At 50.7% G+C, this 23,972-nt stretch overlaps 1 protein-coding gene across 1 annotated transcript; it reads left to right on the top strand.

Annotated features, from left to right (window-relative positions):
- The first annotated feature begins 203 nt into the window (after positions 1 to 203).
- Positions 204 to 22,820, top strand: RNF126 (ring finger protein 126). Its single transcript, XM_077331925.1, has 9 exons — positions 204 to 372; positions 8,272 to 8,330; positions 9,723 to 9,786; positions 11,457 to 11,701; positions 14,975 to 15,043; positions 15,139 to 15,208; positions 18,725 to 18,818; positions 19,386 to 19,501; positions 21,947 to 22,820. Exons 1-9 carry the CDS (start codon positions 298 to 300, stop codon positions 22,103 to 22,105), a joined length of 951 nt encoding a protein of 316 aa, XP_077188040.1. The 5' UTR covers positions 204 to 297; the 3' UTR covers positions 22,106 to 22,820.
- Positions 22,821 to 23,972: the final 1,152 nt, after the last annotated feature.

Consider the following 23,972-nt stretch of genomic DNA (forward strand, 5'->3'; position numbering starts at 1 on the left):
GGCACCCGGCAGGAGCCAAACAGCCTCGAAAGCCGCGCGGGGCAGAGGCCGTTAGCAGCAGACCCCGCCCAGTCCCGTCCACGAGCTACGGCGGCCGAGAGAGGGCGGGCTGCCGCCACCGAGGGGGCGGGTTTTTTTTTAGACTTGGGCGGGACGAGCCACCGCAAAAAGGAAAGTGGCACGCCCCGCCCACCCACGCCCTCCTCCTCCGCCGCCTGGCCCCTATCGGCCGCCGTAGCCCGACGGCGTTCTTGGGCGGGGCCTCCTCCTCCCCGCGGGGGGAGGGAGGGAAACAAGATGGCCGAAGCGTCTCCCCAGCCCGGGCGCTACTTCTGTCACTACTGCTCGGCCGAGATCGCCCCGCGGCTGCCGGTGAGGAGTGCGGGCGGGGGAAGGGAGCGGCCGCGGGCGGAGATCCGGGCGGGCTCCTTGGCGGCGAGGGACGGGGGGCTGCCTCTGGCGCCGCAGGTCCGAGGGAGGGGTCAGTGACCGGGTCCCCCCCCCCTAGTTTCGCTACTGCCTTTATGAGGGGGTTCAATTTGGAAGGTGGTCGTCGGGGGTTGGGGTGGGGGTGGGGGTGGGGGTGGGGGTGGGGGTTGGCTCGGGGCCCTTCCTTCCGGGGGAGGAGGACAGAGTAGAGCTGGGCCACGCGTGTGGATTGGGGGCCAGCCCTTGTCGACCGGTTCAAGTGGAGGCTGGTGGGAAGCAAGCTCCAGCGGTGGTTCATGCAGGGAGGAAAGGGGGCAGCCTCGGCTGTAGGTGGGAATAGGGACGACGCTCAAATATCCCTTTCCTGTTTTTTTTTTAATTCTCATCTCCAAAGTGTTTATCTTTGATAGTTTCCCCTCCCCTAAAACCCTCACCTTGAATAGCTTATCTTCTCCAAAGCATTCTCAGTGATGGAGGCTGTGTTTTCTATTAGTTTATTAGCAGTGATGATGATGATGATTTTGCAGATTTAGTAATCGAAAGGCAGAGCCAGGTATAATCAACAGGTGGACTGAGGAGGGTGGATGCTAACAGGGATTGTTCGTCTGCCTAGGGTGCTGCACTCTTCCGTGTACTTAGCTGCCCCACCGAGGAATACAATCATACATGGTAATAGGTTAACACAGATAAATCTACCGCAATCTAAATTCTTACAGGGTACAAAGCAAGAACTTGAAAGACATGTAAGTCAAGTAGGTAAGAGAGCCTTAATTTACACATTTTGTCATGTTCATAACATGCGGTATATTATTAAGGGACTTAAGTATTTAGAACATATTCTGGAAAAACATTCATTTTTATAAGAACACTGAGACACAAGTTCAAAAAAAAGAAACTAGAGCAGAAAACTCAAGAGCTACACAAAAAGAACACTCAAGAAAATGAACCTAGCTGCAGAGCAACCAAAGAATCTGTCAGGCTCTTAAGATAACATTCAAAACAGTAAATTGTTTAAGTCAAATAAAAGAGTGAATGAATCTATAGCACATAACTTGCAATCTAAGCAGACAAGCAATATCACTGCCCCCCCCCCCCCACATACACACACACTCCCTTTTGTCTTGTTCTACTACCTGCTTCTGGGGTTGGCTGCTTCTTCCATTCTGGTGTTTCATAGTGGCAGAGCGGGTATACTGCTTGTGCTTCCAGGCACCCCATCCAGGTGCACAGAGAGGGAAGCAATACAGGGGAAACAAAGAGGTGTGTAGGTAGTAGAGGAAGAGTTCAGAAAAGGAATGTGGAGAGCAGCGGAGAGAGAGAAAATTAAGAAAATAGAGGGGAGTTCCAGCCAGATGACAACTTTAGTTACGCGTAAGTAAGACAAACAGATGTGTTGCTAGCTTTGCAGATTCGTCTTCGATAATGACTAGCCTGCAACTATTTCTGCTAGCCCACCTACCCATACATTACTAGGGTCAGCCGTTTGAGACTATGAAGAAAAAGAGCAAACTTGTGTAAACTTCCCTTGCCTGTTCATAAGGGGATAAAAGGAATACAGAGCTTAGTATGCACGTAGTGCTTTAAAAGCTTTTATGTAATCTTGTAACCTTATGAGAAATATATGGGTGAGCCTGAGAGAGGGTGGTGTGACTCAAGTGATACCATGAGCACAAGATGGATACGAGGATCAGACCAAAGACTTTCTGTTTCACCTTTCCCAGCTTAGAATGTGATACTCCCTCTCAAAGTGAAAGCAATGCAAACAGTAGGATTGCCAAGGCTGAGGCAGAAAGCAGACTATTATGACAACTTGTTTTGTAAGAAAATGAATCCAGGGTTCTTGAGCTTCTTCTGTGTTTGCAGGATTCTGCTCAACATGAGGTAGAGTTTTTATCTGATCTGTCCTGGGAGCTTTTTGAGCCCTGTAATCCAGGGGCAGCAAGCAGTCTTTTCAAGGGTGACCAAAATGGACAGTTCTGTTTTCTAAGGCAGTGGTCCCCAACCCCCGGTCCAGGGACCGGTACCGGTCCATGGATCAGTCGGTACTGGGCCGCAGCTCCTCCTTGTCCTCCCCAGCTGTTGTCTTGGGGGCTGCCCTGCCACTCTGCCACTGGCTCACCTTTGGTGTTCTCCAGCAGCTGCCATGGCTGGGGCTCCCCCTCGGCATGGCACTGCGCAGTTGCTGCTGGCAGCGCCCCCCAGCGGGTGGTGGGAAGACAGGGTTGCCGGCAGGAAAGCAAGTGGAGCAGGGGCTCAGGCGGCGGCAGCAATGTCCCTCAGCAAAAGACTACCCCCCCCCCCAGGCCTCAGTAAAATTGTCAAGCGTTGACCGGTCCCCAGTAATAAAAAGGTTGGGGACCACTGTTCTAAGGTTTACATTTTTATAGCACACCCATTCCTGGCTAGCCTAGCATCACCTGGTCGAACTTGGTGCAGGTGGAAATATATAGGTTTTCATGTAGAATTTCTCCTTGGTAGCTGTCCCCATCCTGATCTGAGTAGCCCAGGCTCGTCCTATCTCATCAGGTCTTGGGAAGTAGGCAAAGCCAGTCCTGGTCAGTACTAGGGTAGGAGAACACCAAGGAAGTCTGTGGTCACTATATAGAGGCAGGCAATGGCAAACCGCCTCTGAACATCTTGGGTGGGGAAATCAATCAAGAATATGCCCACAGAACACCTCATAGGCTGTAACTTGACAACAAAAAAAGATGTCCCTACTTTTAACCTAATGGCTCTACAGCAAGCTCCTGTTGAAAGTTAGCTCGGGTAGCTTGCTGGGGCTGTCATGTAAAATCTTTCAGTGCACACTCAGCTTATGTCCTCTTAAACATGATGTACTGGGAATGAGTGAATTTTGAAAAAGCATTTAACATTTTTTGCTCTGCCATTTCTCTGGAGTGCAGAATGGCAATTTAGTATCCCAGTAACCTTGTGAGGTTGTTTAGGAGCAGAGGGATGTCCAAGGACATACAAGTCCAAATTTTGACCCTCGGTTTCCCTCATGGAATTCTTGACACCTTAACCACAACAGCCTAGTGAAGTAGGTTCCATTTCATAGCAAGAGACCTGAGGCAGAATGGCTTGCTCAAGTCATGCAGTCTGTGACAGGTTGGTCTAACTCCGCAATCCCCAACATGGTGCGCCTGGGTGCCATAACATTCACTGGCCCCTTTCCTGGAGCCCATCAAGCCCCAGTGGGGCTTCCTTCTGTGTGTCTGTGTGCATTTCTGTTTCCAGCATTGGCCATTTTGTGGTTATGGTCACTACCTTGTATCAGAATTTTAAAGGTGCCCATGGGTCAAAAAGGTCTCCTGGACAGCATTTTGCTAGGCTGAACTGACATGTTTCAATAAAAGGACACGGGTGAACCAAATCCAAGGCCCCCCTGCAGTGGCAGGCTAGCCATTAAGCTCTTAGGACCAAAACTGGCTGAGGGTCCCCGGCCCAAAGGAGGTGAAATTGGCCAGGGCCTTTTTGGCAGGAGAGATCAGGGCCCTGCTAGACCGTGTAAATTCTGTTCCACAATCAGTATCCTTTAATTTGGCGCTAAGAGTTACTGCAGAGCTGTCATTAGGAGGACTGAAAGGACCCTGGGCCTAAGCCAATTTGGGCTGATCAATCACTCTTGCTCAACTGACTTACCTGGCAGGATTTTTGTAAAAATCAAAGGGATCAGGAGGGAGAAATCTTGCGGACTAACAAAAGCTCCTTGGAGAAAATCAGGATAAAAATACATAGATAGGTAGATTCTTCCTAGTAAGGACAGATATGGTTAAACTTGTGGTTTTATATATTTTTTTAAAACAGTGTTGACTTGAAGCAGTTTTATGCATTTGTTTGTGGAATATTTCCATGTTTGTGACTAATATTTAGCTTACCTGCAGTATTTTTCCATCCTGAGAGTCCAACCTTCTAAGGATATTTCTGCCCTTTTCACCTCATTGGTTTGATCAGAGCAGGAACTGAGGATTTGAACCAGAGAGAACTAAATAAGAGCCAGGAATGGAGTAAGATCTGATGGCAGAATGAAAGGGCAACTTTGTAAGCAGCACCCAGCTGGGAGAGAAGAGGGACATTAGTCCCCTAAGACTTAGATGTTGTAGGAAATTTTTTGAGAAGCCTGCTCTGTGGGCATAATTTCTGCCAAAAATTGTGAGTCAACAGGAGTTTCATGGGTGACCATTACTAATCTTGGATTCTGGTGGGCCACTATGTTGGTCTAAAACAGGGATAGTCAAACTGCGGTCCTCCAGATGTCCATGGACTACAAGTCCCAGAAGCCCCTGCCAGCATTTGCTGGCAGGGGCTTCTGGGACTTGTAGTCCATGGACATCTGGAGGACCACAGTTTGACTACCCCTGGTCTAAAACAACAGAACAAAATTTGAGTCCAGTGGCACTTTTGAGACAAAGTTTAATTCTCCTATGCCACAAATTTTGTCAGTGTTTAAGGAGCTACTGGACTCTTGCAGTTTTCAACTACTATAGACCATGGCTACCCATCTTGCTCTATAATTAAATCAGTTAAATTTGAGTCCAGTAGCACCACAGAGACCCAACAAAATGTTCCTTGTTTGAATCTTTGAGAAGGCCATTTTTTCCTACCCGACGGAGTCTCAGAGTGACTTAAAATTGCCTGTCCTTCTCCCCACAATGGATACCCAATGAAGGTAGGTGGGGATGAAAGAACTAGTCCTGGCCCAAGCTCACCTAGCTGGCTGTATGTGGAGGAGTGGGGAATCAAACCCAGTTCTCCAGATTAGAGGCTGCAATTCTTAATTATGATTATGACATATTGCATTTATTACCCACCTGCTCTTTTTGGACTACACCAAGTTTGCTCTCAAAGCTCCATTCAACAGACTTTTTATCCCAGTTAGACATTGAAAAGGGTGTTGTAAAGGCTGCAGAGGTAAAATGCATATTATGCCAGTTTGGTGTAGTGGTTAGGAGTGCGGACATCTAATCTGGCATGCCAGGTTCGATTCTGCGTTCCCCCACATGCAACCAGCTGCGTGACCTTGGGCTCACCACAGCACTGATAAAGCTGTTCTGACCGAGCAGTGATATCAGGGCTCTCTCAGCCTCACCCACCTCACAGGGTGTCTGTTGTGGGGAGAGGAATAGGAAGGCGATTGTAAGACGCTTGGAGCCTCCTTCGGGTAGAGAAAAGCGGCATATAAGAACCAACTCTTCTTCTTCTGCAGTAATATCAGGGCTCTCTCATCCTCACCCACCCTACAGGGTGTCTGTTGTGGGGAAAGGAGTAGGAAGGCAATTGTAAGCCACTTTGAGCCTCCTTCGGGTAGGGAAAAGCGGCATATAAGAACCAACTCTTCTTTTTCTTCTTCTTCATAATCCACTTGATGAGAGCAGAGGGTAAATGCACTGCTGAAAATACTTAGCCAGTAGAATGAAATGTGCAGGCACCATGACATGTGAATCCGTTTTCAGTAAGCACACTTGTGACTATACCCAGTACTACAGGAGATAAGAATTCCAAAGGCAGTAGCCAAGTTATTTGTTGCAGCAAAGTGAAACGAAAAGTGGAACCTTAAAGCCTAGCTGAGAGGCCTTCTTTGGGGTGCAGCTGCAGAGAAATAAGCACTATCTTCATTCATTCATTCGGTTTTTAGCCATCCACTCCCAAATAGCTCGTGGCGGGTTACAATCTTATCCAGGCAGCTGCACCATGAAGCACAAGCATGTGAGATATGCTAATTGCTGTGCCCTGCCCTTCCTTAGCTCCATCTGAGGGAGCTGCAGCCCACTGGCTGAGTGCTCTTAGTGTTGCATGATTGTCTTCCCCATTCCTTCGTGTTCCAAGCAGAATTCTGTTTGTTTAAAATGACTTGTCAGAAATAGGTAGGAGGCTGAGTCTGCTTGCCCTGTGCTGACCTAAAGTCCAGGAGGACAAAAGAGAGGGGAGACAGAATCCTTAAGTAACAGACCTGTACATTTAGCCCATGCTGGATTACTGCAGCATGTTTATTGCAGGACTGTCCTTGAAAACAACCTGAGATGAGCAGGTAATGTCAGCTTTAAAGCAGTCATACTAGCGTCTGTCTGGTTTTAGGTTCATTTTGAAGGTCTAATTATTACTTTGAAGCCCTTCATGGTCTGAGGCCGTCAAATACCCTGGGTTAGACCCATGTGCCTGCTTGTGTCAATCCAGCAATCTTTCCCAATTAGCCTTTCTTTTTGGTTGGTTTCAGAGAAGAAGCAGCCTTTTCCCATAGCTGGTTATGGGACAACCTCCCTGTGGGTTAGGAATCAAGCCCCTCTTCATTGTAGGACCCTTGCTAATACGTGGCAATACCAGGCAGGCTTCTGGTGATAGCTACTAGATTGTGGATGGAAGCCGAGATTCTCATCTGAGTGGCAGGTTTCAGTGGAGGTGTCTGCGATGTTTCTATTTTATTATATTATGGGTTATTTATATGTAAAAAATTGTAATTGCATGTGATTAACAACTCAACTTGTGAATAAAACAAGTACAGCTGTTTTGACTACGATGGGTCTCTTTCTCCCTGCAGTTTGACATCTGAGCTCCCCGTTGGTTCTTATATGCCGCTTTTCTCTACCCGAAGGAGTCTCAAAGCGGCTTACATTCGCCTTCCCTTCCTTTCCCCACAATAGACACCCTTGTGAGGGAGGTGAGACTGAGAGAGCCCTGATATTGCTGCTTGATCAGAACAGCTTTCTCAGTGCTGTGGCGAACCCAAGGTCACCCAGCTGGCTGCATGTGGAGGAGCGCAGAAACCCGGCTCGCCAGATTAGAAGTCTGCACTCCTAACCACTACACCAAACTGGCTACACCAAGCAGCCTAGTGGAATAGCTAGTCATGGCAGTGAGTTCTTTTTCTTCTGAATCTGCTGCTGTCAACTTCAGTGGCTACCCTGCATTCTAACATTATGAGTCAGGCATTTTGCTTTCCAACTGTAGCTATACTGCTAAGAATGCTATAAACCTTTCCCCCCCAAATTAAAGTTTCAAGCACTATAGCCTTGCCTCACAGAAGTGGGTTCCCTGTGGGTCCCCAGAGCTCTGCAGACACAGCGCGGCGGAAGAGAAATCCAGGACGATCCTTTGGCTCAAGACAACCAGACTTGAACCAGTTACCATTGGGGGGTGTGGTTTTCTGAGGTTCGAAGCAGCCAGATGTTTTTTGTTTCAGTACAGAGCTGCTTCCCCTTGGAAAGGGGCGGGGGGTGGGGGACTAACCTCCAAGTTCATTTTGTGAGAGCAAAGCATGCTTTCAGCTTTTGAAGCCAGGATTCTGCTTTGTGGGTGACCAGGGCCTAGTCTGCACACATTGGATAATGCACTTTCAATGTGCTTTGGCAGCTGGATGTTCCAGTGCAGAACAGGAAAATCTACTTCTAAAGTGCATTATCTATTGTGTGCAGACTAGGCCCTGGTCAGGTGGCTGAGCGAAACTAGTGTGGGGAAGGGCTTGAATCCTTTCAAGTTTAAATTCCTGAGTTTTGACTGAATTGCCCCTTTTCAGATGCCTTTTCGGTAATCCTCCTTTTCCAGCCTTTTGCATTGCATCTCGCGCATCATTTGTATAACTCTCCCTTCTTAGGATACGAAACAGAGGCAATTGGGGTTCACTGGCCTCTTTCACTGCAAATGTACACTATAGTTGAAGGGCTCAAGAGGGCTGATGGGCACGGGTGAGGCAAGGCAGATACTCCACCGCTGGGAGAGGTTTGGTGGGAGCCCCCTTTGGAGGGATGGGCTCTTAAAAGGACGCAGGGGAGTCCTTCTCCGACTCCAAGAACAGATGCCACCCATGCTGGTATTTTCTTGGCTAAAAGGCTGTTTCCATTTCTGTAGGATTACATTTGCCCAAGGTGCGAATCTGGTTTTATTGAAGAGCTTCCAGAAGAGCCCAGGTAACCAGTCTCTTTCTGATTCGGAATATCTTGTGTATTGTGTGTGGTGTTTGCTTGTTATATATACTTGCCTCTTATTGTTATGCCCACTACTTGCCTCTTATTGTAATGTCAATAAAGGTTTTTATACACACACACACACACCTTTATTGGCATAACAATAAGAGGCAAGTACAGCCAAGCAGGGTAAAATTATAATAGAGTAAAATAAGCTAATGTTATAGACTAAAATACAGTAAAATCAGCTGATTAAAACATCTTAATTCTAGCTCGATAAACAGCCATTAAAAATTCAGCTACACACAATGTGGTCTTTGCAGAAAGATCCTTAAGCAGAAACTGGAGTGTAGCTTCATCATTTACTAGACTCTGGGACAAAGTAGAGGATCCAGAAGTTTTCTGCGAAGACTCACATGAAGTTCACAATCTAAAATAATATGTGAGGTTGAATCGGGACAGTTCGTAGAACACGGACGCAATCTTTCCCTCCTTGGGACATGCTGGTATCTCCCTGCAGGGACACTTGAGGGAAGACAACTCATTCTTGCCAGCATGAATACGAAGGACTGGACTAGTAAGATCAGGGGTAGTCAAACTGCGCCCTCCAGATGTCCATGGACTACAATTCCCAGGAACCCCTGCCAGCATTTATGGCAGGGGGCTCCTGGGAAGTGTAGTCCATGGACATCTGGAGGGCCGCAGTTTGACTACCTCTGAGTAAGATTATAAAAACCCATCGTCGTGCTTCTGCAATAGGCTAGCTCGCCCCCTAGCTTTGGTGTTTGCTTGTTGCGCTTTCAGGTCGCTCACCTGCCTCCCCACTAAACTGTGCTTGGCATTCCCCAGTGGCTTCCTTTCTAGAAGCTGCTTCATGGCAAAGGGCGGGGGTTTCCTGGCCAGCATCCTCCGGCAAGGAAGGAACAGGCTTAAGACAAAACAAAAGGAAGCTGGGGTCATTGTGTGTTGTGGGCCCACGGTTTGAGAATGGTTATGGCTGCTCTGGTTGTAACTCCTCCTCCAGAACAGTCCCAGAAAACTGAAAGTAAACTACTTTATTTCTAATGCGGGAATTTGGCAACAAACGTCAGGCCTTCCAGTGAATGTACGGTGTACTTTGTATGAAGCACACCCTGGCTGGAGAGACATTTTTGGCAGCTGGAAAAACTATGTCTACAAAAGGAATTGTCACCCCCAAACATTTACCTAGCCCACCTTTCCAAACGTTCCTTTGTGTTAGTGATCCGTGAAAGGAGGCTGAGTACTCTCCAGTCTCAGGAGAGCCTCACTAGCCAGCTCAGGTATTCCTCATCATTGCAGCTGGTTGGTAGGGTTTGTTTTACGGGCCAAATTGTACACACTCTTCGGCTGCAGCTTTGGTTTTTCTCTCCCCAGGAATGTTGAAAACGGCTCCAGCTCCTCAGCCTCGACCAGTGATCAGGGCAGACATCCATTCGAGGTGAGCCCTCTTTTTCCCTTATCCACACCCGCCGGCTGCAGGTTGGATGGCCAGTGCCACTGCCAAACGGACAGCAGGACCAGCCACCTCTTGATTCTTAGCCGAGTTCGGTTTTATGCCCGGCTTTTCTCGACCCGAAGAAGTCCCAAAGCGGCTTACAAAGCCTTTCCATTCATCTGCTCACAACAGGCGGGTTGTGAGGTAGGTGGGGCAGAGAGAGAGAGAGAGAGAGCTGGGAGTGGCCCAAGGTCCCCCAGCAGCGGGCTTCAGGTGGAGGAGGAGTGGGGGGATCACGCCCACCTCTCCAGATTAGAGTCCACCGCTCTGACCTGCTTCACTGTGCTGATATATTGATCATTACTGCTTCTCCCATTTGTATCCCACACACGCGTCCCTCAACACAGTGAGCTGTGCTAGTGCAGGCACTCCTGAACACATACCAGAACGAGCTGCCTAACATTGTTGAGAGAAACCAACAAGTTGCCTACTGTCAAGTTCCTTGGCTGCCTGGAGCAAGTGTGACAGTTCCGGCCTTGCCTCCTCCCCGTCAGGCCTGGCAATTCCGTCTCCTTTCTCCTTCGGCTGAGTCAGTTGCATGGATGATCAGTAGAAACCCACCTTCGCTGTGCCTTGTTGCCTTGGCTTCTGCCTTGCAAGCCAGAGGATGGGGTAGCACCAGTGACTCATGCAGAAGAACAGGAGGTGGGCAGGCGCTTCTGAGCATGAGTCACCCGTCACACTCCAAAAGTGCACTTTCTTTGAGCGTGAGTGTGACCTGGACTTCCAGTTTTAATCTGAGAAGTGTGCCTAAGCAGTCAGACGTTCGGGCAGCTTCAGACTACAGTACTAGATCAGAGCCTTTTGGGGGGTGGTGCCTGTCACCGCACAACCTCCTTTGCAAGGCCCGGTTAGTTCCATCATTGCCTGTCCTCCCCCCCCCCCGTCCTCCCCCACTATTTGCTTACCAAATCAGGTTGGCTGCTTTTATGATGGATGGCCATTCATTTAATCCCTTGCAGTGTGACAGATGATTCAAAGAGATCACTTTGGGAAAGTAACTAATGGCTTCAAAGGGGGGGGGGAAGACACCTGGGGGCCTAGAGGTTCCAGGTTCAGGTCCTAGAAACGAGAATGGCAGGCACTTTGAAAACAATGCAATCCACCAGTCAGTGGAAGCAGTGGCTACTCTTCCTACTCCTGCATGCAGAATGTCCTAAGCTTAAAAAGTAAAGGTCTCCCCTGTGTAAGCACTGGGTCATGTCTGACCCTTGGGGTGATGCCCTCTAGCATTTTCATGGCAGACTCAATACAGGGTGGTTTGCCAGTGCCTTCCCCAGTCAATACCGTTTACCCCCCAGCAAGCAAGCTGGGTACTCATTTTACCGACCTCGGAAGGATGGAAGGCTGAGTCAACCTTGAGCCGGCTGCTGGGATTGAACTCCCAGCCTCATGGGCAGACAGCTTCAGACAGCATATCGCTGCCTTACCACTCTGTGCCACAAGAGGCTCTCTTAGATCCTTGCTAACTTCAGGAGAGCAGGGACTGCGGAAGGCACCTGTCTGCCTTGGGGTCCCAGGGAGCTGTTTCTGGCAGGCCCAAAACGCTCCTGCTGGAGAATCTGTGCTTAGACTTGGGGGTGCTTCATCCGTGTTTCCCCTCCTCTTGCCAGAGCGTGGACCAGCATTTATTCACCCTGCCGCAGGGCTACGGCCAGTTTGCCTTTGGGATATTCGACGACTCCTTTGAGTTTCCAGCCTTCGGGTCCAATGCACAGTCGGAAGACAACCGGGATGCCGAGAACCGGCGAGAGAGGGAACACCAGTCTCGGCACAGATACGGCGCCAGGCAACCCCGGGCTCGCTTTACCACGCGGCGCACTGCTGGCAGGCACGAAGGAGTCCCGACGCTAGAAGGGTGAGTGCTGTTTCGGGTGGCCTTGAGAGAGGCTCAGAATTACTGAGAATGTTGCCAAGCAGTTTACAGCTGTGTCTGCTCCCTTTGAGGATCCTGAACGGGGGCCCTTCTCCAATCATTCCAAGTAAAGAATTGGCCAGGCCAGCACCAAAAGGCCCCTCCCACTTCCGCCTCATTAGCCAGTAGCTTCCCTGCCTTTGCTGGTTTCTTCCCATCAGTTCCCTTCTGCTTTCCTGTGTGGCAGGGACTGTTTCTGTCACCACCATAACAATGGATGTTTATTTATAATTTAATTCATACTCTGCCAGTCCCGTAACCAGCTTGCAGTAGCTAACAATACGTAAAACCCCCCTAAAAAAAACAGAAATCCAAACAATGAAACCAGAACAATTGCTAGTGGATTAAAATCCCAACCCCAGCCCCATTCACAGAGAAGGCAAAGGCACCTTGGGGCTAATAGGTGGTAGCGAGATCTTACTTGGTGGTGGGGAGCCCCTTCTCTCCATCTCAGTGGGTGTTTCCTGCTACAGATTCTGGGAGGCCGGTCAAATTTCAGCTTCCTGTTTCCTCTAATTCTCCAAGCCTTGGAACAAGTTCAGAGGGCAATCAGAGTCTCTCTTCATTAAGGTCTGCCCTCCACAGGTGGGACAGTGCATGTCCAAAGCTTCCATCAGCCGCACATTGGAAGCCTGTATCATAGAGGCTCAGGTCATATGTCCCACTAGGCATCACAACGCATTCCATGCAAAGTGGTCTTAGCAAGGAGAGTGTCAGTTGAACAGATTTGTAGAGCGGCCACATGGCCCACTGTTAACACATTCATGAAGCACCATAAACTGCACCTGCTTGGTGCCTCAGAAGCAGGTATCCTTTGGCCACCCTGACCTACAGCACATGATCGAGGACTAAGGGAGGTGACCCCACTTTTAACATTCTGGGACTGCTCCTTCATGTCCCACTGAGGTGTCCTCCTACGTCGCAGAGAGAATGACCATTGATTACTCACCATGAATGCTTGGTGTAGTGGTTAGGAGTGTGGACTTCTAATCTGGCAAGCAGGGTTTGATTCCCCGCTCCTCCTCCACATGCAACCAGCTGGGTGACCTTGGGCTCGCCACAGGACTGATAAAGCTATTTTGACCGAGCAGGAATATCAAGGCTCTCTCAGCCTCACCTCCCTCACAGGGAGTCTGTTGTGGGGAGAGGAAAGGGAAGGCAAATGTAAGCCGCTTTGAGACTCCTTCGGGTAGAGAAAAGCAGCATATAAGAACCAACTCTCCTTCTTCAGTAATATCAGGGCTCTCTCAGCCTCCCCTTCCTCGCAGGGTGTCTGTTGTGGGGAGGGGAAAGGGGAGGCGACTGGAAGCTGCTTTGAGACTCCTTCAGGTAGAGAAAAGCAGCATCTAAGAACCAACTCTTCTTCTGAGAGATCAGGAGGACACCTCATCCCGTCCAGTCTCACCCAGCTACTCAGCACTTGTATATGTGCATTCACAGACAGAAGTTGAACTGGTGAGGGGGGGGGGACTCTGTCAACACAGGTTAAGGGGATTAAGGACATCTTATGCAAAATAGAAGAGAGAGAAGTAGTCAGCATAAGAGTCAAATAGGCACTGTTTTCTCTGTACTTCAGTTGGAGGTTCCTAGGTGTTGCTAAATACTGTTATGCATACGAGTTAAAAGTTTCTTTGAGAAGAACAATAAAACCAGAGTCCAGTGGCACCTTTAAGACCAACACAGATTTATTCAAGGCATGAGCTTTCGAGTGCAAGCACCCTTCGTCAGACTATGGTCTTCTTACCTCCCCCCTGAGGCTCGGAGAATCAGACTGGAGGGTACCTCCCACCATAGAGGAAACAGGAAGTGGAAACTTGACCTGCCTCCCAGAATCCATGGCAGGAAGCACCCATTGAGGACTCCTTCTGATCTCACAGAAAAAGGTCCATTCATGATGAGTAATCAGTGGTCAGATCTTAATGGCTCTGGCCTCAACCATAGACCTGGCGGAAGAGCTCCGTCTTGCAGGCCCTGCAGAACTGCGAGAGCTCTGTCACGGCCCTCAGCTCTCCTGGGAGCTCATTCCCCTGGGCCGGGACCAGGCAAACTTCCCTCGGGCCAGTGATCTCCAAGCAGTTGGCACCCTTAGGGGAATTTTTAAAAAAATGCACACCCCTAGCCCAAGACTACAAAAGCTTGGATTAGTGTGGACCCACCCTCATTATTTCCCACCCCCCCTCCAGTTCTCACAGCAGGGGGATTTGCCCTTACCCACTCTGTCAAAAGGGGTCTGAAATCTTTTTTTTCAGATGCAGCCAAGCAGCCAGCCACAAGGGGGCAGAAGAGTGTAATTTCTAACGGCCTGTCTGGCCACTCTCTGCTGTGCTGCCCAGGCTGCTTTCCTCGGCCTTCCTCTCCTTGCTCCAGAGCCCCCTGTCTCTTCGGCTTTGTGATCAGGAGCATGGTCTTCCCTTGGTGCCCTGCTGTGGTGCCAGTTTCCCCCCTGCCTTCCACCTCTGGGCTGATGCCACTGCTCTGCAGTGCTCCAGGGGTTGAGGGTAGGGAGGGTGGATTTCCTGGCCAATTCTTTCTTCCATGTAAAGACAATGACTGGGATGAGGCAGCTTTGGGGAGGTTCTGTGTTAGATGTTGGGTTTTGGCTGTATCAGATGCAACAGGGCCAGGAAATGCAGTCATCAACCGGCAGTACTGCTACTGTAAAAATACCGAGCGCAAAACCCAAAGTATAACCTGGCTCACTGGTAACTCATGTGATGTTTGCAGTTTAAATTGGGAGTAGGAAAACCATCTGGAGTCGCATGGCAGATCAGTCTCAAAACATAGATTTGAGGAGGGAGCTCAGCAGCAACACAGTGTCATGGAGTCCACCTCTAAGTAGCTGTTTTCTCCAGGGGACCTGATCTTTGTCCTCTGGGGATGAATTGCAACTGCAGGATGTCTCCGGGCCCCACTGGGAGGTTGGCAAGTGTAGTCCCACTTCAGTTAATTGCTGAACCACAGCCTTGAAATGATTGCGTCCAGCTCTAATAAGAGTAGGGGATGAAGAGTGAGGACCGGTTAGCTCTCGATGGCAGAGTCTGAGGATGGTAGTGAGTCCTTGAATAAAACTGGCCAGCCCTAAGTTCAGAACTGAGGGGTCGCCCGAGTTCCAGAGGTGGTTTCATGCAGGACCCTCGATCTCCTTCAGCTTGGGGACGTTTGCAGGCTTTTCCCTTCCTGTACCGAACTCACTCTTGTTGCTTTGTCCCTTTGCAGAATTATCCAGCAGCTGGTCAATGGGATCATTGCTCCCACCACGATACCCAACCTCGGCGTAGGCCCCTGGTGAGTTGGGGCTGGGCGTGGCTCTTTCAGAAGGCTTGCCTGTCCCGGTGGAGACTTAACCCTTCCTCCCCCCCCTGTTATCTTTATTCTTAAAGGGGAGTCTTGCATTCAAATCCTATGGACTATGCCTGGGGGGCCAACGGCTTGGACGCCATTATTACTCAGGTAAAGCTTGGCTGCCTTGCGAGGCCTTCTGCTTGGGGGAGGAGAGGGAACGAAGAGGCTAGAGCTGTGTGTGAAAAGCCTCCTGTCCAGCTGTAATCAAGCCAGACCTCACCTTTGCAAAACGGGAAGGAATCCCTTGTAGACCTTAAGATGACTGGTTGACTCTGGTTAACCCCAGTGTCCTTCCCTTTAAGCCTAAGGCAGCTCAAAGGGGCATGGTTTTTCTGCCCCCAGAGATACCATCCTCTGTTCCCAGAATTGTGCTTGGACAACGGAGCCCTCACACCCACTATTTCCGCATAGTTTCCTTGGAACTGCCTGGTTTCTTCATGCCCTGCATTTAGCGAAACTGAACAATGCAATCGAAGTAAGAACGAAAGCCCTGCTTTGCATGATTTGACGACTGCTGGGGTCATTTTGGTCTCCTGCTCTTAGCCTAGGTCAGGGGTAGTCAAACTGCGGCCCTCCAGATGTCCACGGACTACAATTCCCAGGAGCCCCCGCCAGCAAATGCTGGCAGGGGCTCCTGGGAATTGTAGTCCATGGACATCTGGAGGGCCGCAGTTTGACTACCCCTGGCCTAGGTCATTCCCAACCAGGGTTACTAGTGAGCCTGGGGTTACTTCAGAGCTCCAGAGGGGTTTTTAAAACATATACTTAATTTTTTTTCTTAACTAACTCAGGGAGGAGTCGGGAGGGATAGTGTGTTCCTGCTTATCTGTCAAGCCTGTGGTGGCCTTGTTGAGGTCACACACAATGGAAAAGGCATGGGAGAGAAGCACTGCACTCCCCCCTTTGGCCCCTCCCATTTCCCCCCTCTCAGGATTTCTTCTCAGAGCCCTGCTGACAAAAAAGGGCTGCAGGAAGGCTGTTGCCAGCATTCAGATATTCAAGTTGGAGAGGGCTGGGTCCAATGCCGCTAGGGTTATGCGATTCGGCCGCTTCGGCGGCCGTTCCCTCCGGGCGCTTCGGCAGCCGAATCGCACAAGCCTAAATGCCACAGAGTCTACCCTCCTAAGCAGCCGTTATCTCCATGGGAAGTGATCTCTGTAGTCTGGAGGTGAGCTGGAATTCCTGGAGATCCCCAGTTCCCACCTGGAGGCTGGCACCCTTAGCTACTACACCTGGATCCAGTGCAAGGACTGTGCACAGCCTGCGTAAGGATTCCTCACTTCCCCTTGCCTTGTCAACCATTTCCAACCCTGGGAAAATATATTCTCAGGTCTTGCTAGGACTGCCAACCTCCTGGTGGTGCCTGGAGCTCTCCCAAAGTTACAGGGGATCTCTGAGTCACACAGATCTTTTCCCCTGAGGAGAACTGCTGCTTTGCATGGTGAGCTTTAGGACAGCGGAGATCAATGCTTCCTTGTTTTGCTCAGGCAGGGTACTGCACTTACACACACACAAATGAAACTTCTTTTTAATCAGTATTTTACATTATGAGTGATGCCATGCGCACTGTAAACATGACATCTGGAGGTGTGGCAGGGAGTTGTGGCCAGCTGGCATTACTTCCATGGTTACTCGAAGCCTGAAGAATATTTTAGGGGTTACTCTATTGTCAAAAGATTGAAAAATGCAGGCCTAGGTGGTTGAGTCCCAAGCACTCCTAGGGCTAAGGCAGCTTTCCAAATCCATTCTGAACTGACTTTGATTGGTTATCAGGAGAAGGGGAGGATTAATTGGACCCTGTTGATTTCCTGGGAGCCTCTTCTCAGCTTTCAACACAATCGAGTATGTGATGCCTTTTTAGAATGTCTGCAGGGGCTGATTTGGGAATGCACCACTGGTGTTGGCTCTGTGGTGTAGTTACTTCAAAAGTCCACAAGGTGGTGCTGTGACTGGCAGGGTGCCCTGGCCAGTTCATAACACACACACACACACACACACACACACACACACACACACTCCAATGTCAGCAAGTGACCCGGGGTCATCTGGCTTTGGTCTTCTGAAATGGGTGTGGTGATTCTGACTACGAAACCAGAGTTGGTAGTGGTCTTGTTCAGGAAGATTAATTTGGATTTAACAGATTCTTATGCGTGCCTCCTGGCTTTCTTGGTAGTGTAGCCCAAATTGCAGATTGGGTTGTCTTTTTGAAATTTGGCAAATTTTGGACCTTATGGGCCAAGAGCTAGATTGGTGTAGTGGTTAAGTGGTTAAGCAGCCTCTAATCTGGAGAGCTGGGTTTAATTTTCCCACTCCTCCACATGCAGCCAGCTGGGTGACCTTGGCTAGTCACAGTCCTGTTAGAGCTGTTCAGTTCTCTCAGCCCCACCTACCTCTCTATTGTGAGAAGAGGAAGGGAAGGCGATTTTAAGCCGCTTTGAGACTCCTTTGGGTAATGAAAAGTGGGGTATAAAACCCAGCTCTTTTTCTAATCTTTAAGCAGGCTTCTTTGCATCTATGGCCTGAACTGCTTTTAGCCATGATAAAGATAAAGTCAAGTGGGCAGCCGTGCTGGTCTGAAGAAGCACAGCAATAATTCTTGTGGGTCTTAAAGGTGCTGTCGGACTCAGTTTTTACTGTGATTTCAGCCACTGCAGTTTTGTTCCAAAAAAGAAAAAATCTAGCTTCTATTGCTGTTGCATTATGTGTCTTGAGAAGCTTCTCCCATTATGATGAACTGAAAGGTGGGCAATACACTTGCCAAGGAAATGGTCTGGTGTCCCTAAGAAGTGTCGATGCAGCCTCAGGAGGGTCAGGGAGGAGGAGGGTCCCAGGCCCTCGCAGTCAGGGGCTGGGGGGTGATCTCTGCACAGCAAGGCCTTTTCAGTATTATTCTTCCCTCAGCCCCCCTTGATGGGGGTGGGGGCTAGGCTCTTCCTCAAATGTTGCCTTTTTGGTAGGCTGTTTCCGACTTCAGTGGCTTCCCATGCTCCCTGCAGCTGAACGAAGAAGCCCCGAAAGAGCCTGTTGCTCCATTTCTGTCACTCTCCCAGCATCACAGGCCTCAGACACCCCCAGACCACCACTACCCTATAAAGCAATGGATGCCTGCTGCTGTGTAATTAAAAAAACGAGCAGAGCCCTGGTGGATCAGGCCAGTGAGGGTCCGTCCCGTCCAGCCCCCACACACAAACACACTTTCTCCCCGTCCGCAAGCACAGTCTGTGCTAATGTGAGAGGCCAGAGAATTATCTACTTCCCTTCTCCTTCCTCATAACCTCACCTTCCACTGGCCACAATGATTGAACCCTGTCCATAGAATAACAAACACCTTACCAAGCAGAAACCCTCGAGATGTGGAACTGCTCCTTCTGGTTTTAAAAGGCCCCAATTCTTCTGGGTTTGTATGTCTCATTTGACGAGTTCCAAATGAAGGTGCGAATTACCAGAGCGTTACCAGTTTGATCTGTGGCAAGCGTCAGGAGCAAGTTGCCTTGGGCTGCTGGCTGCACTTTGCCATCGGTGAGGGCTTAAAATTCCACATGTCTGCTTGCCCCACTGCACCACCCTGGCCCTTGGCATGAGGCGCGGCCAAACCCTCTCACTGATACCCGCTTCTCTTTTCAGCTACTGAATCAGTTTGAAAACACGGGGCCTCCTCCTGCAGACAAAGAGAAGATCCAGGCCCTGCCGACTATCCACGTAACAGAAGAACACGTAGGTAAGACTCTTGCTGGCATCTGGCCCCACCCCCCAGCCAGGCGACTCTTGAGTCCTCCTGGCACTGCCCGCATCTTATTTTATCCAGTCCGTGTAGTCCAGGGGTAGTCAAACTGCGGCCCTCCAGATGTCCATGGACTACAATTCCCAGGAGCCCCTGCCAGTGACCACTTCATGGACATCTGGAGGGCCGCAGTTTGACTACCCTTTGGCTTGCTTCTCTGAGCCACTGATTCCGGGCTTTGTACCTGGCGATGGTTGTGTGCTGAGAGGGAACTGGTGGTGCCTTGTGAGAACTGAATTCCCCCACGGTTTCTGAGAGCCTAACATCCCCCATTGGAGGGGGAGGCTGCCTGCTGCAGCCCTGCCTGGTGAAATTGTGCCAGGATCTGGGATTTTTTTGTTCGGAAAGCGTTTGCAGTTTCCTGGTTGGGTCCATGGATGTGTTCTGCGAAGGGCAGAGCTTTCCCCTCACCCATGAGTCACAGATCTTGCCTCAGGCACCACCAGCGGGTGGGGCGGGGTAGGCGTCCGCCCACGTTCTGAGTTGTGTCTCCTGCAATGCCAGGTTCTGGGCTGGAGTGCCCTGTCTGCAAGGAAGATTACGAAGCTGGCGAGAGTGTGCGGCAGTTGCCCTGCAACCATTTATTCCACGATGGTTGTATAGTCCCCTGGCTGGAACAGGTGAGTAACCCAAGGGCAAAAATCCAGATTTTAACAATGTGAAGGGATAATCTACAATATAATCTACACTCGAAATATAGCCCATTGCACTTTGAAATGCAATGGGCGCTAGCAGGGGGATGAAAGGGGCCGGGGCAGGCAGCCCCCCCCAGCCCCCGGTGAGGGGCTGCTGCCGGAGAGGAGAGGGAAGCCGTTGGGGAGGAGAGGGATGGTAGCGCAGCTTGGATGCGTACCTGACAAGTCCTGGTGGTGGCAGGCAGGGGTGGCGAAGTTGGGGCCAGGTGTGGCCGCATGTTGGAGCGGCGGGGACACGGCCAGAGGGAGCTGCGAGCGGGGCGGCAGCAATCCTCGGGCGATCCCCGGACTAAGGTGGGGTCTTCGCTGCAGGACCATGGGGGGGGCACAGGGGAGGCAGCCACACAGGTGGCGGTGCGTTTGGGCTGGTGGCTGGGCGCGTCAGGGCTCCGCGACGATGGTGGGTGCGAGAATGGGGCGGTGAGGAAAGCAGGGACACGGCCAGAGGGAGCAGTGGCGGCGATCCCCGGAAGAAGGTAGGGTCCACTAGGCGTGTGGGGAGGCACCTTGAGGGAGCCAGGCCGTGGGGGGGGGCGTGGGGGAGGCGGCCGCGCATTTGGGGTGATGGCGGGGGAGGCGGTGCTCCACGCCAACGGTGAGTGCAAGGGTGGGTTCGGGCGATGCACTTTGCGCGCCGTCCAATAGGGAAGCGAGGGGTGGACTGACACGCGGAGAGGCCAATTGGGAGGCGCAAAGCGCCTCCCAATTGGCCTCTCCATGTGTCAGTCTGAGGGCAAGGCCCAAATCCGTGAGTTTTGATCATGGACTCAGCCCACCCCAATCCCTCTTACTGCTTTATTAAGAGGGAAAGATTATACAATATGGTATAGTCTACATTATATCATTTGGAACTCCAGAGTCATTATGCAACCGTGTGCAGTCTACCCAGCGTTCCCAAGGCGTCTTGCATCACTTCAGCTGCGTTAATCCTAAAGGGTACAAATTGCAAGAACTGAAAAGTTCTGTGCTAGTCAGACCTCCTCTGGCTTGCTCTGTCCCGGTCTGTATGCTGCTCTCTGGAGGGGGGGGGGAGGCAAATTGGATGTGTGTGTAGGAGAGGGACGAAGATCACTGCGGGTGGAGAAAATCAGTTTTAGGAGAACACGTCAAAGTATCCGGGTGTGTTTTGCGAGAGAATAAATGTGATCCTTCTTCCAATAGTGATGGGAAAGAGAGCAAAGTGTTTTTTCTCCCGGCTGCCCCAGAGCGACACTCTGCTTCCACCCTGGTGCCTCAGCCAGACCCTGTTGAGTGTGTGGACGCTGTTAGCCTCAACATGCCACCACTTATTTTAGGAGCCAGACTGCTCACAAAGGGGTCCCTTTGCTGCATGCCACAAGGTGCCATCCCACAGTCGACAGGGCACTGTCTGTGAATGGTGTGTCACCCCCCCCCCCCCGAAGGACGCTGCTGTTGGCTGTCCCTGCTATTCACTTAGGACACCCAGTTTCGTTCCCTTGCCCTTAACTGGAGTCTCCCAATTGTGAAGAACTTGTGATCTAGCCCTGCAGGTACACCAGTTGCCTGTGATTGGCTTGGCACTGAAACCTAAACTAACTGTCAATAATGTCTCACCAATAGTTTCCATTAACTTGGATCCCCCAAAGGCTGCTGTGGTCCCTGCTTAATGAAGTAGTTGAAAACATTTCCATTCTTCTGGGAAGCTTTGGGCAGTTAGACCTTTTAGCGACGTTGTACTCATTTGGGAATGAGCTTCTTGTGGCGCAGGGTGGTAAGGCAGCCGACATGCTGCCTGAAGCTCTGACCATGAGGCTGGAAGTTTGATCCCAGCAGCCGGCTCAAGGTTGACTCAGCCTTCCGAGGTTGGTAAAATGAGTACCCAGCTTGCTGGGGGGTAAAGGGTAATGACTGGGGAAGGCACTGGCAAACCACCCCGTATTGAGTCTGCCATGAAAACGCTAGAGGGCATCACCCCAAGGGTCAGATGTGACTTGGTGCTTGCACAGGGGATACCTTTACCTTTATTCATTTGGGGTGCAAATTCTGCTAATGTTTGTAGATAGATCCTGGAGCAGTGTGAGCTTCAAATATTGTTCAGGTGGCATGGTTTTCCATTTTGACTTCTTTTGGCATATGGCTGCAGGACGCAGATCAAAATAAGTTGTCTTCAGGAATGCCACTAATTAACAGATTGGAGAGAACAGCTGGTAGCTGATAAACTGAGTTGATAATATTTTCTGTGCTGCTTTTGAGCACTCCACCTGTGAATCTTCTCCAATAAGTTGGCTGGCCAGGTTACTGTTGCAAGTCTCCATTGCAGTTCAGAAGACGAGCCTTTCCTTCTGCTTTCTTCTCCCCTCACTTGCCCATCTTGATTGTGTTCTCCATCTGCTTGTTTTCTCTCCAAAGCACGACACCTGCCCGGTGTGCCGGAAAAGCCTGAGCGGACAGAACACGGCCACAAACCCCCCGGGACTCTCGGCAATGAGTTTTGCTTCTTCCTCGTCCTCCTCGTCCTCCTCTTCCTCCAGCTCACCGAGTAACGAAAATTCTGCAAACAACTCATGAGTCTTTTAAGAAAAACCAATATAAGTTGACATCCTCATTCCCTTCTCTAATGTCGCTGCCCTCCCCCACTTCCCCCTGGGGCGATGGGGGAAGGTTCCCCCCCAGAACAAAGCAGCGGGGGTGGGGAGAACGGGAGCCCCGATACTTTTCCATTGTGACACGAAGGGCCTCTTGCCTCCCGGGTGCTTAGTGATGTCACAGTCTCAAGAACGGGGCAAGGGGGAACGCCCGGCCCAGAGAAGGCCTGAGATCGGCCCTGGTGCAGAGTGGCTGGGCACAGAGAGAGGCCACAGTTCCCAACGGAAGGTGGTTCGTAAGGATGGGGTTGGGTTTTTGGCAAGTCTTAACCCTTCCCCCCTGTCCCTTCTTTCCTCTGTTCCACCTCAGTTCTTTATGCTTCAATGTTTCTAAGCCTTGAAAACGGCGGTGTCACCCAGCCCCGCCCTGTTCCCTCCTCTTACGGGTTTCCCACGGGGAGGGGCTGCTGAATCTTTTAGCAAGGCACCACAGGAAAAGAGACCTGAGCTCGAAGGAATCTGCCCCGCCCCCTCCCCAGCTTCCTGTCCCTGTTGAGCGTTGACTTCTCTTCTCCCCCCTTCCCCTCCCCCCACCCCTTTTCAGTTAACACCATCCTTTGGGTAATTCGATACTGAGAAAAGGGTTTTTTATAATTTTAAATTATTACCGCTATTAAAGAAATGGACGTTTCAGCTCAGTGAATGTGATGTCTTGGTTTTATGCCGGCAAAGCAAAGCAAGATCCTTGGAGAAGGGGACCTTTGTCTTCCGCCTTCTTGTGCAGCCTCCCACTGGGGCTGCGCCTGCACAGACCGGCCACAGGCGTTTTTGTTTCTCCCCCAAAACTCCCAAAGGAGCTTTGAGGGCCGTTTCAGAGCTGGCATTTCCATGGGATTCCCCCCCCAGCACCTCACGGGCTCCAACAGCCGGCACCCCCCCTTCCCACCGTTCCATTTTCGCTGCCGCAAAGGTAGGAAACGTTTATAGCATGCGCCGTTGTTTATTCGTCATTTCAGAAAAAGGAAAGACGGACTAACTCCTGTTCCTCAGAGATAGATTGTGCAGGCTTTGGAAGTCTCTCTTTGTCGGGAGGAAAGCCCCTCCATCCCCTTCCTGGACTGTTTGTGCTTATGGTCCTTGATTATAGCGTCCCAGGCATGATTCACAAAGTGTTCCAAGTCTGGAACGAAGACGGCTCGCTGTGATATCCAGTAGCTCAGGTTCAGAAGTCCATAATGTTGGAGCTTGTCTGATTTGCCACCACTTAACCCCAAAGGCTTGATCAGGTAGAGCTTCTAGACCAGGGTTTCCCAACCGCAGTGCCGCGGCACCGTATGGTACTTGCAAGGCCCCTCAGTGGTACCCACGGCCGGAGGATTGTGCAAATGGTGTCTGAGAAGAGCCCTCCCACCCTGGGCCTGCCATTTCTGGCCCTGAGCAAAAAGGAAAGAAAAAGGTTTTGATTTTAACAAAACAAAACTACCGTCTGGAGCCAGTCAGATGGAGTGGTGAAGTGCGGCAGCTTCTAATGTGGAGAGTTGGGTTTGATTCCCCGCTCCTCCACATGCAACCAGCTAGGTAACCTTGGGCCAGTCACTCTGAGCCCCTCCCTTCCTCACAGGACGTCTGCTGTAGGGAGAGGAAGGGAAGGTGATAGTAAGCCACTTTGAGATTGGGCAGTGAAAAGCGGGTTATAAAACATTATTATTATTATTATTATTATTGAGTTGGGCATGTTAGCCCAGCCCCTCCCGGAGTGGTCAGTGATGGGCCTGGAGGGGGTGGGGAGCGAAGGGCCCCTCGCCACTGAAGCCTTTTCCAGCCAAGGCTCCTCTCGCTTGCAGGTGGTG

The sequence above is a fragment of the Paroedura picta genome, chromosome 4, assembly GCF_049243985.1.
Source record: "Paroedura picta isolate Pp20150507F chromosome 4, Ppicta_v3.0, whole genome shotgun sequence".
Classification (NCBI taxonomy): domain Eukaryota; kingdom Metazoa; phylum Chordata; class Lepidosauria; order Squamata; family Gekkonidae; genus Paroedura; species Paroedura picta.